Source organism: Lytechinus variegatus, chromosome 8 (genome assembly GCF_018143015.1).
Source record: "Lytechinus variegatus isolate NC3 chromosome 8, Lvar_3.0, whole genome shotgun sequence".
Taxonomy (NCBI): domain Eukaryota; kingdom Metazoa; phylum Echinodermata; class Echinoidea; order Temnopleuroida; family Toxopneustidae; genus Lytechinus; species Lytechinus variegatus.
In genome coordinates, this window is record NC_054747.1 from 8,710,861 (window position 1) to 8,724,280 (window position 13,420).

Here is a 13,420-nt window from a genome sequence, read left to right on the forward strand (position 1 = left end):
AAGTATGTTATTCCTGCGATCAAATAGTACAAAAAACCGTTGACAAGCATTTTTGTTACAAGTTTTGGGGTTCAGAATAGAGCGAAAAAGGGTGTAGAATGGCGGCCATATTGTTTTCGCCAATTTGAGGATTTTTAACATCAAAATCAAGGTTGGCAAGCAGCAAATTCTGATTCAGCGCCCTCAATTTATGCTAAAACACTTCTCGATTCAGCATTAACAGGATTTGCCTAAGGCAGTCTACTTTTCTCAAATCTGGAACTGACTATTAAGAAATAATGTTCCAGCTCAATATTGGTTCTTTTTGAAGTCAGGGGAATACACAAACACAAAAAACAAAGTTGTGGCTTCAGTTGACTTGTCTGATTTTGATGAAAACTTTAGAGAGACTGGCAATAGGAACATAGATCATGATCAAGTATCTGTAACCTCACTCAATGATATAAAGATATAAAGGCAAGGAAAACTTTGTACAATGAATTAGTAAAAGCAAAAAGATTACACCTGTCCATTGATATACAGTGTAAATAAGTTGATAGAATGATTTTACCAATAATGACGTATGGGTGTGAAGTATGAAACTATAAAGATATTGCTAATATTGAAAATTTTACAGAAAATTTGTGAGAACAATTTTACGGGTAAATATTAAAATGCACTCCAGATGTCGTGGCATATGGAGAAACTGGGGGCTTCATTAGATGTAGAATGATTGGATTTGGCTCAGAATCGTGACAGGTGAGGAGGACAAAGCACGATTTGGATGTTGGTATCACATGGGAAGGGAATTGGGACTGATTGGTTTCTAAACACCATGAAGTTGCGTTTGAAGGATATGTCCGAAAAAGATTGGCATGCAGCAACATGGTCAAATTGTATTTGTTCAAATTATAAGATGATGAAAAGAAAATTGGGTTTTGAGACTTATTTCCTAATTTTAAGTGACACCCCGGGGGCCACTTACATTGACAAGTGGATACCATGCACGACCCCCCCCAAAAAAAAAACACGTAAAAAGGATGCCTTTTTCAAGATAGGCCACGTAAAGTATGTAACGAAATAAGGGTGTCAAAAACACCAAAATCATGAGGGGTATCTATTTTACAAGGAAAGGTACGTGTTTAGTGACAAATTTGCGAGGGTATATAAAGACTTAAAAGTTTTTTAAAGGATGCACTTTTTGCCCCAACAGTCAACACTACGTTGTTAGAGTCCGATTTGCGCGAGGTGTGGGAGGTGGGGACGTACTAAACCCAATCATGTAGGTATAGGTAAAATCGACGTCCGTGACATATAACAATTAAAATATCGCTGTACTTGTTTAGGTGTTCAATTCAGGGAATACTTACCAAGAGTATCGTTTTGTTTCCAATACTTGTTAAGGATAGGGTTTCACACGCCAATACTTGTTAAGGGGTGCATTTTCAGAATATGGAAAATACTTGTTTAGGGTGCTTTTCGAGACCCCATGGTCGCGCATAGTCTACAAATGTAGACCCACATCTGCAGTGTGTGCCCACAGCTGATTCAACGATTCTACATAGCAGACTAAGTCTACAAATGGCTCGCTTCGCTCACCCTCTCATGCATAAGTATTTACCGACGCATGGCCAGCCATGCATCGGTAAATACTTATGCATGGTTCTAAAAAAAATTGTCTCGCCTTGAACGATTTTTCAAAAGTCCAAGATTTTTAGCCTAATTCGATCCTCCAAAACCGAGTTGTCCTTATTGTAAGTGGAAGGAAAATATACAATTACAATTTATAAAATATCAACATATTTATTTATTAATTTATTTCATTTTCAACAGAAGAACAAAGTAATGAGGTCAAAATAGTTACATACAGATAAAATAAATTCAGGCATGTACAGTATATGATATTCATCTATAAGTAGGAAGAAAACAAAACATAGTAATATATATAAGCAAAATATCATAACCATTATAAAATAAAATTCTGAGAAAATGGAGGGATCCACTAAAAAGAAGTGCTTGTATTGTGTGGACCCCTCTAACTTGTATTGTGTGGACCCCTCTATACTGCCTGGTATCTTCATGATTTAGTCTGAAACGAAAACTGAATTATGACCATATGTTGTTTTGGCCAGAATTTTATCTGTAGTCTATATTGTTAAGATTTTTTCCAATAACATGTATTTATTATTTAATTTTCAGGTCAAAGAGCTGACAGAACGTAAGCTGCGACGCGATTCAACGATAGAATTCAAGTTTGTACGTTTGACATTAGTAATACTTGATACCATTTCTTTTTATTCAAATCATGAAAACGCATTGACACATTCGGAGTACAAAATATCTGCTTTTTAAAAAATAAAATCTTAATTCATTTTCTCAAAAGAACTTAAAGTATTAGTTCCTAAAGAAATTATACATGTAGTTTCATTCACATGAACCAATCATTACAATATAGATGTTTCTCCTAGACCATTTACCAAAGTTGTCGTAATGGTTAGAAAAATATTTAGATAAAATCAATGATGCATATGTGAACATTTTTTATACGTGCATAAAAAAATATCACTACTGGATCAGTTCAGACCAATAATTTGTCCCTGGTAGATTTTATGCGAATTTTATTAGTGGCCCAAGAAACCCCATGAACACTGTGACTGCAACCAGCGTTGCATGTAGTCCGGGTTTCAGCCCACGAAGCGCGAAAATGTGGATAAACATACCATGTAATATTCTTAGCATTTGAAGGATATTAGGTAAGCCCGGTAGGTGAGCTACAAAATGGTAAAGGTTTGATGGTGTCATTATAAACGGTTATTTTTGGTGATTTTTCACATTTCATTTTTAACTAACGAGTCAATGGGGAAATGGAAAGTAGTGCTTGGCCTGACCCGGTCACTATGGGCATGAGGGCACAATGCTAGAGTGCTCACCTTACCGACGACGCAAGAACACGAGTGGGTTAATCTTCAACTGAATGTAACCGAAAAGAATGATACCTTCACCCTTTATGCTTGGCGCTCAGAATTTAAAGTGCAGCATAATGATCATAACAATATGTCAGGCAAAGTCCAATGGTAGAAAAGTTTTAAAAATAAGTTGGTGACCGATGTAAAATCTAAAGCTATTATCAGGTTAAACAAATCTAAGTCAAATAACGCGATAGATGGGCTTGTTGTCTGTTGCTGCTAGCTTTGTATATCTACTTGATATCGATGGTATTAGAAACATAGAGAGTGTATTTTTTTTTCTTTTTAGAGATTCCTTTTGGGCCTCATGTTTGTGCCAGCAATAGTTTCGACAGTAAGAATTTGTTTTTCTAGTGATTTAAAATGATTTCTATATACATTATATACAGCCAAGAGAGTTAAACAGCGCCCTTCTGGACACACGGAGACTGCGTTTAATTGATAGGTTTCACTGGCATCAGTATCGATTTTCCAGACCAAAGCTTAAAATAAATACTGGTAAGTGGATTAATATTAGACTGGATTGAAAGTAAGAGAAAATCATGCAGCATGTTTACAGCCCAACCATGTACCAATGATGTACGTCTAACTTCATTGTGTAAATCAAGAGTTGTCCTCTGTACTCTTCGTGTCCTGACGGATACTCCTTATCTTAGTGACACCATGCCAGTCTGCTTTGGTGTACAGTCCTTAGCTCCTGGGGCCCGTTTCTCAACACCGTCATAAGTCTAACTTCTTGACTAAATCGGAGATAGTGAGCTACTTGTCCGCTAACTGTTTCACGAAGCCCTCTTTACCAAGATCGGGTACAACAACCTCACCAAATATTTATGACACCTCCGAACCTGTCTTAACTTCTTTCTTAATGACGTAGTGGCATCACGGGGGGTAGACTATGACATGCAAAAGTGCCTAGACATTTTAAAATTATAATCTTACGTAATCAATCACAGAGGTTGAAATTACATTACAAAACAAGTGGGATAATGCATTCAATGATCATTGTAATGAAAAGAAACTATAAAAGCTGTCGGTAAAACGTCACAAAACCATTTATTTTGAAATAGTAAAATAATTTAATCGATGAAGATTCTACACGTCAGGCCATCCATAACTAAACTCGTATTTGTCGTTTTCAGACCCCTATTATAACATTTTGATAAATTCTATCTCTAATTTATGCATAGAATTTGTCAAATCGTAAGTTTCGGTATCAAAATTTTTTCTTTTGTGTGTATGATGTTTGGAATCGTTAAAGACCGTATAATTATCATAATTTTACAAAGAAAACCGTTATGTATTACGTATTTCCCAATTCTTCACAATATTTGCAATTTGTCATAATTTACATGTACCTTTTTGAAAATTACGCTATTTTGTGACTAAGGCTACGCCCCGTTGGCTCTTTTTACCGATAATATCGATATCAAGGTATTCTAGTTGTGTGTATGTTTTTTTTTATATAACTTCCTCATTAATCAGTTTGATTGAAGAGTATGGAGAATCTTAACTTGAGTTTTATATACAGATTATAAGTTTATTTCCGTAATTTAGATTTTTGCTGTTGTACCCGGATTCTGTTCTGTATTTATCCCTTCGTGATTATAAGTTGTTAAAGAAATGTGAGCAGATTAATTTTAAGTTTACATTTGAAGTTCATATATATTCCTTTTCTTACCATGTTAAAATGTTTATGTGTAAACTTGAAACAATTAAGTTTTAATGATGTCATGTTATATATATATATTTTATATGTGATATGAGGAAGAAATAAATATGATTTAAAACAAAAAACAAACAAAAAAGTCAGGAAGCCTTTCGTGAAACAGGTTCAGTAAGATTGGAACTAACTCCGTGGTTGGTGGATAAAGATATGACTATCTTGTCCATGTGTTGAGAAACGGGCCCCTGGTGACTTAGTCGTTAGGTTACCGGTGACTTACATAATACCTCATTGCGCTGTTGCAACATGTACAGTTGTACTCTGTATCTATTGATTTTTGATTGCCAATAAAATCACTGTGGAGGGGAAAAAGATTATAAAAAAGAGTTGTCCTATTAACATGATTAATGGGTTTTCTTTTCTTACATGTATGCATGATCATCACAGAAGGTCATGTGGTTAAAATATACATAAGCCTCAAAAATGATAATTCTCCAATGGATTATTATTTTAGCAGTGTATTGAACTGAAACCCTAAGGAAAATGCAAATGAATATACAATTCCACTATTTTAGTGGAACACTCTAGAGTGATTGTGTATTTTGACCATGCCGGTCTAACATATAGCAAAGATAGAATAAGAGATTCTTTCAAGAGAAATGAATTAGGGGTCGTTTGCTAAATGATGTCCCTTTGTAGATGATTTAGCCCCACAAGAACATGGTCCATGCCTGCGTAAAGAGTTACATAATTCACGCGAACGGCTTAATAAAACACACGGCTGGAATGGAAATAAAATCTAATTGTGTCGCAGGGTTGTTACATATGAACTTTAACACGTTCCAGTGTATTACCCTGTCTACCCGTCTGTAGGTTGATATCAATACCATAAACTAACATGACTAACGCATTAGTGGAATTATTCATTTATTACTTTTTCATTAAATCCTAGCTCAAATGAGTGTTCCTGATAAATACTATGTTATGAATTTCTTTTCAGCCGAGTTCTCTGTTATAAGATATGGAAAGGAAGAAACTGGGTCTATGTCTTGGACTATCGGTGGCGATGAAACTTGTTTAGAATTTGAAGACATAGTTTCACCTGAATTAAACGAAGTTATCTCTGCATTGGTTCCATTGTGCCAAGCAGTGCAACATATTATCATTGACTGTTATAGTTTCGATTGGTATATTCCTGCACATGACACCAGACCTTTCATTCCAATGAGATCAGTCCTCACCGTTTACATTAGCTACATCAAATCCAGATCCCCGGATGCACCAATCCTATCGACTCTCAGTGATTGTTTTCCAAATGCAAAGAGTCTTGAGCTATCTTGCGATAGTAGAGATTTCACACACACTCGGAAATACCATTCCGACCCCCCACTGTCTTCCTGGAGACAGGTAGAATTAGACTTGTGGAACGGACACTCAAGAGACTTCGTCACTCTGGAGACCATCTTCCTCTCCCTTTCTTCTGCCTGTCAAAACATAGAATCACTCTTCATCAAAAGCCGTAAAGCTTTCCAATGGGGCAAGTCAAGCACAACCATCAAAGCGTGTAAACTACCTTTTTTGACTGATATCCATCTTGAATCTCGTTGGCGTGAAGAGCACTATACACTTCAACTGATAAAATACTTGCTATATGACGTGAATCCTGGTTTGAAGTTTGTCAAAGTAGAAAGTGTACAGCTAGGAAACGTAGTATTGGAGAGTGTTGAATGGTCCCGAACATCTTCAGATTGTGGGTTGCAAATTAAAGGAGCATCAGCGGCTGTACCCATAACTGAGTTGATTGATCTTACAACTAGTGACCTTAAAGATGTTACTGTTCTTACACTTGTCAGTTGCAAGATTGATTTCGGTCAGTCTGAAAGTAAGTCCCCGAAGGAACTTGGTACACTGCGGGAAATCAGGTTCGTTGGCTCAGAAAACCCACTTTCCGAATCTGACAGGAACAAGCTTTCGGAGTTGTATCCTAATGTCAAAGTGACTGAAAATCAGACGAGTCAGGAATCATTTGTAGAATCCCAGGAGGGTGCAGGGATACCTTCCAAGTTGGACAAAGCCTCCTCTCAATCACTCAAGACATCTGCCATAGGTGGGTTGATATTGATTGTTCTTCATCATGATTACCAGATAAATAGTGATTTATTCAAATTTACCTTCATTTAAATCATTACTATTTACAATGCTTTATATTATGTATAGAAAAGAGTTAAATCTAACAATTGGAGTTACTGGGAATTTTCTTCTGCAGGGCTGCATGGATTTCTTGTATAATAATAACTATACTTGCTTATATAGCGCTTAATACTTACTTTGTCAGAAGTCTCTAAGCGCTCTACAGTATTATACCCTGGTTTTAGCAGTGCAGCTGTTACGCGCGCTGCGTTTCAAGGAATAAATTCCTGCCAGGTACCCATTTACCTCACCTGAGTTGAGTGCAGCACATTGTGGATCAATTTCCCGCTGAAGGAAATTACGACATGGTTGGGATTCGAACCCACGACCCTCTGTTTCAAAGTCCGGAGACTAATCCACAGGGCCACAACGCTCCACGTCTTGCAAAAATGTCCTCATGCAAATTGCGCATATTTATTTTAAACTATCTCCCGTGCACGTTGTGATATTTGCTCATAAGTACCAGGATCCCGATGTTTCGTTAATATCTTCCCTTGTTTGAATAGATGATTCATTGTGTGGAGGTGACGTGGCCGAGTGGTCTGAGGCGCCTGGTTATACATGGAAAGTCCGGGGTTCGACACCTATGCTCTTTTATCCTGCATTCAAATAAATGAAAAAGCTTTATGCGTTATTGAAACTAGGTGTGCACTTGTTTAAGAAAAATAGTTGAAAGGCATATAGATAAAATGATTCATGAATATCACGCGCACTTAAAGAATATCAGAAATAAACGAAATTCATTATCAGTATAAGTAACTAGTTGAAATGAAAATAGTGTTCATTTAAACTAACCTTTTTTATATACAGATGAACTTGCTGAGGAAAAGGTTGAATTTCATGAAGATACAGGCTCACAGAACCCTGTAGGAGGAGAAGAAGAAACCTCATGGCAAGAAAAAGAAGAGGAATTTGACGTCAACCATGGAAGCCTGACCAATGAATCAGGTTCTGTAGGAGTAGTAATCAGGAAATAATTTTCTTGTGGTACACAACAAGGATTTGTTTGGTATTGAGACATGCTTACTAGTTTGCATGTCATTGAGGATTTCTGGACGAACATAATTGTGTATTGTTTACAGCACGAAAGATAAAGAAGGAAGAAAATAGATAATTGTGGATTTTTCCCCCTTTTAGTGTTAGCATGTTATTCCACTAGAGCGTTTTTTGTCCCACCTCTCAGTTTATGAAACATAAGATTAATCAAGTATTAATAAACATCCTGCCGGAGTTTCAAGTCACATGATTAAGATCAAGAGGTCATTTAGGGTCAATGATCTTAGACCATGTTGGTGGGATCAACATCAAAATCTTAACATAAGGTTAAGTTTTTGAAATGTCATCATAACTTACAAGTACATGAAACTAAACATACAGTTAATCAAGTATTAATAAACATCCTGCGGAGTTTCAAGTCACATGATCAAGGTCAAAGGTCATTTAGGGTCAATGAACTTTGGCCAAGTTGGGGGTATCTGTTAAATTACCATCATAACTTTAAAAGTTTATGGATCTGATTCATAAATATTGGACATGAGAGTAATCAAGCATCACTGAACATCCTGCGCGAGTTCCAGGTCACATGATCAAGGTTAAAGGTCAATTAACTTTGGCTAAGTTTGAGATATTTGTTTAATTACCATCATAACTTTGAAAGTTTATTGGTGTAGCTCATAAAACTTGGACATAAGAGTAATCATGTATCACTGAACATCCTATGCGAGTTTCAGGTCACATGACCAAGGTCAAAGGTCAATGGACTTTGGCCATGTTGGGGATTTTTGTTGAATTACCATCATAACTTTGAAAGTGTATGGATCGAGTTAAAAAAAAATTGGACATAAAAGCAATCAAGTATCACTGAACATCTCTGAACATCTCAACTTTGGCCATTAGATTGCTGTCATATACCGGGCATGTTGGCTCAGTGGTAGAGCGTCCGTCTCATGAACGGGAGGTCGTGGGTTCGATCCTCGGCCGAGTCATACCAAAGACTTATTCAAAAAATGGGACCTTTTGCCTTCTTGCTTGGCGCTCAGCATTTAGACTGGAGAAGGGTAATAATACCATATTATATCATGCAGGGCCTGCTGGAAGAGCAGTCTTACGATTGAAGTGGCTACCCTTGGTAAATAAAAGGTTATTATTGATACTATCTTTCAAAGTTTCTAGATATGATTTATAAAATGTGGATATAGGGGTAATCAAGTATCACTAACAAGTCTTAGGTCGCATGATCAAGGTCAAATATGATTTATTTTCAATGAACATAGTATTGTTTCATTATATTAATGGTGTTTTTGTGAATAATTATTTCGTAGTAGTTTTCAAAGTCAGCACTGCTGCTATATTGAAACACGTAATGAAGGTGAGATTGCCAGAGGCGCTCTACTTGTTTTATAATTTGATTTTAAACAATACATTGGACCAATTGGGAAATAGATGTTAAAAAATGCCAAAGTTGGAAAATTCTTGTTGAAGTACCATGTTTCTCTTATAATTTACAATCGATATTTCAGAATGTCCCCCAGTCATGGCAGTATTGAGCGACAATAACTTATTAGAATTTTGAAGTTAAAGTTTTGCAATAAAGAAATGCAATATAAATATTTTAAATAATTTTCAGTACCTGATGAAGGAGATGTCGAAACGACCAAGAAGGAGTGCTGCAAGAGAGTTGGAGCTGATGGTGGTAGACTGCTGCTAGAGTCCTTTGGGATTGAACTTGAGATACCTCCTGGTGCAATCGACAGCAAAGAGCCACAGGAAATCTCTCTGCGTGTCCTGACCGATACTCCTAATCTTGGTGACACCGAAGAAGAGATGTCAGTCTGCTTTGGCGTACAATGTTTAGTTCCTGATGACTTAGTACTGAGGTCACCGGTGACTTACACAATACCTCATTGCGCTGTTGCAACACGGTACTCCGGTTTAAAGGCAGTCTTGTACTCGGGAGAGGGGAAATACTCACCTCGTAAGATCTTTAACGTGCACGGCTTACCTTATTGTTTTATATGTGTTTTATGGAGGGTAAATATGTCACCCAGATGTTCAGATAATTACCTACATCCTTTGGGATAAATTGTCAGATGACAAGATCTCTTCTGATCTGCATCCTGTAAAAGGGACAAAACGTGATCTTAGATCTCTTCATGTCGACATTCTTTATGATAGATGATGAAATGTTTTGTTCTTATGCCTTGTCATGTGTACATCCTTGAAAACGGATAATCAGATGACAAGATATCGGATCTTGAGATACCTCCTGGTGCAATTGACATGTCTACATCTTTCAAAAGATACGATCAGATGCCATCACCTTAGTTATCGTTTTCAATTTTATTGAGGAGATGATAACATGCCAAATTAATAGATCGAAGATTTTCTCATCTGATCATCTTTTCTCCCTCAGTATGCAGACATGACAAGTTGCAAGATCATGGCATGTGACCTTATCTTCTGCAGGATGTAGACACGAATGGATACGAGACCATGGCATGTGACCATATCTTCTGCAAGATGTAGACACGAAAAATACGAGGTCATGTAATGCGATCATCTCTCCCGTTGGATGTTGACATGACGAGATCCAAGATCATGTCATGGGATGGTATAGAAATGATGAGATGATTGTCCAAATATCTGGGTGACACTTTCTAGCTTCCGTATACAATGTGGAGCGTTGTGGCCCAGTGGATTAGTTTTCGGACTTTGAAACAGAGGGTCGTGGGTTCGAATCCCAGCCATGGCGTAATTTCCTTCGGCAAGAAACTGATCCACAATGTGCTGCACTCAACCCAGATAGGTAAATGGGTACCGTAGGAAGTAATTCCTTAAAAAGCTGTGTGCGCTATGAACGCTTAGCGCCTTGAGCACCTAATAAGGTGGATATGTGCGTTATATGAATACCCTATATTATTATTAAATAAACAGTTACAGTACTTCATGCGAAAAAGACAAAAAATATCAGTATCAACTGTGACCATATTGAGTGACGCGTAAATCTAATTTCTTGAAGGGCTGGAAATATTTATACCTAAATAAATAGAGTACAATTAAGAGATCACAAATAACAAAACTATTGAGTTTCAAAGTTTAGCATTATTTGGTGAAAATATCATGAATCACGAATATGATGTCACATCCCCACTTTCCATTTTCTTATCATATTATTACATCAAAATTATAATTGTTTCATTTTTTTCATACATGTGTGAATAATATATCTCCTTTCTAATGAAGTAAGTTGCAGCAATGAATATCAAATGCACTAAATCAGTTGTCAATCCAAATTGTTCATTTCTTGGTAGAACAAATTTGAATAAACCTAATTTCATATGAGAAAATACAAAAAAGGACAAGTGGGGATAAGACATTATCAATTTGCTCATTAAATAATCATGAAGACATGCTCACAACTGTTTCTCCGGAATAATGCAAATATTTTGATAAAATTTTCAGTGGTTTGTTTATTTTTCTTTATCTCTTAAAATCATATCATTTTCAGCCCGGAGCATCCCTTTAACTTAAACAGAAACTTCACCCTAACAAGGTGGTCTTAATACAATCGAAAATAGAGATTAATTTTGATAAAAAAGTAAAAATCCATCAAAGAATAAGAGAATTAACTTTATGACGTCATATTCAAGCAGTTTCTCTATTTATCACGTACTACTAATATAAATCACATAGCTCATGAATTCAATAAGAATGAATAGGCGTACACATATTTCAATAGAAATATGATGAATAAATATATTTTTCATTGAGAAGGAGGTATGATATGATGTTTCTGATGAAGTAGCCACCGCAAAAAAAAATGTTAGAAAAGGGCGCTTTGGGGAATCTGTATCACACGACATTATGGAGAAGCTATTCGTCTGTGACGTCACAAAAAGGAAATGTTTTATGTTATTCTTTGACGGATTTTCAGCAAACCCTCACCATTTTTCAATCAACATTTTTAAAATGATTATTTTTCTCCTTTTATCAAAACCAACTTACTATCAGGATGAACTTACCCTTTAAGCGATTTTTTCGTCGGTAATTCGCTTTCGCAAATATTATTTCCTTTCATCGTATGAAGAGTTTTGTTCCAAAAGGAGTAAGTTTTCTATTGGTGTTTTTCTCTAAATCATTTTTGTCTCACCTGCGAAGCAAGTGAGACTATAGGCGCCGCTTTTCCGGCGGCGGCGGCGGCGTCAACATCAAATCTTAACCTGAGGTTAAGTTTTTGAAATGACATCATAACTTAGAAAGTATATGGACCTAGTTAATAAAACTTGGCCATAAGGTTAATCAAGTATTACTGAACATCCTATTAGAGTTTCATGTCACATGACCAAGGTCAAAGGTCATTTAGGGTCAATGAACTTAGACCATGTTGGAGGAATCAACATCGCAATCTTAACCTGAGGTTAAGTTTTTGAAATGTCATCATAACTTAGAAAATATATGGACCTAGTTCATGAAACTTGGACATAAGGTTAATCAAGTATCACTGAACATCCTGCATGAGTTTCACGTCACATGACCAAGGTCAAAGGTCATTTAGGGTCAATGAACTTTGGACGAATTGGGGATATCTGTTGAATTCCCATCATAACTTTGAAAGTTTATGGATCTGATTCATGAAACTTGGACATAATAGTAATCAAGCATCACTGAACATTTTGTGCAAGTTTCAGGTCTCATGATTAAGGTCAAAGGTCATTTAGGGTCAATGAACTTTGGCCGAATCGGGGATATCTGTTGAATTACCATCATAACTTTGAAAGTTTATTGGTCTAGTTCGTTAAACTTGGACATTAGAGTAATCAAGTATCACTGAACATCCTGTGCGTGTTTCAGGTCACATGTCCAAGGTCAAAGGTCAATGAACTTTAGCCGAATTGGGTGTATCTGTTGAATTACCATCATAACTTTGAAAGTTTATGGATCTGATTCATGAAACTTGTACATAAGAGTAATCAAGTATCACTGAACATCCTGTTCCAGTTTCAGGTCACATGATGAAGGTCAAAGGTCATGTAAGGTCAATGAACTTTGGCCATGTTGGGGTTTTTTGTTGAATAACCATCATATCTCTGTAAGTTTATTGGTCTAGTTCATAAAAAGAGGACATAAGAGTAACCATGTATCACTGAACATCTTGTGCGAGTCAGAGTAGTATGCAAAGTCAGCACTGCTGCTATATTGAACCGCGTGATGCAGGTGAGACGGCCAGAGGCATTCCACTTGTTTTTTAATTCACCACTTTCCCTTAGCCACTGCTGATGTTTCTTTTATATAGTACTATAATCTTAGATTAATTAAATCATGATTTCAAAAATCTACCAGTCATTATCAATTTTGAAAAAAAAATGTAATTTTATTTTTTATAGATTTAGCTTCTTTTGGAGCAAAACCTTGCACAACATGCACCTAAAAAATATTGAATGCATAACTCAATGTAAAATAGGGAATATAACCAATTTTAAATAACCGTATAGTGGACTTCGCTCCTTTTGGAACAAAACTCAAATTTGTTATCAATATTTACCAACCTTTTCTTTTTTTTGCAAATGTGATATGTTGCGTTTGATTCCCACGTCTAAGATACATATTTTTATAAGCACACTAT

General features: G+C 36.2%; 1 protein-coding gene across 1 annotated transcript in view; it reads left to right on the forward strand.

Moving 5' to 3' along the window:
* Nucleotides 1-13,420, forward strand: part of LOC121419931 — a 39,871-nt gene that overhangs the window by 11,648 nt on the left and 14,803 nt on the right. Inside the window, exons 4-8 of the mRNA XM_041614417.1 lie at nt 2,179-2,235; nt 3,335-3,443; nt 5,609-6,715; nt 7,609-7,746; nt 9,425-9,772. Of these exons, the coding sequence (XP_041470351.1) occupies nt 2,179-2,235; nt 3,335-3,443; nt 5,609-6,715; nt 7,609-7,746; nt 9,425-9,772 (1,759 nt within the window). The remainder of the gene's footprint in view (nt 1-2,178; nt 2,236-3,334; nt 3,444-5,608; nt 6,716-7,608; nt 7,747-9,424; nt 9,773-13,420) is intronic.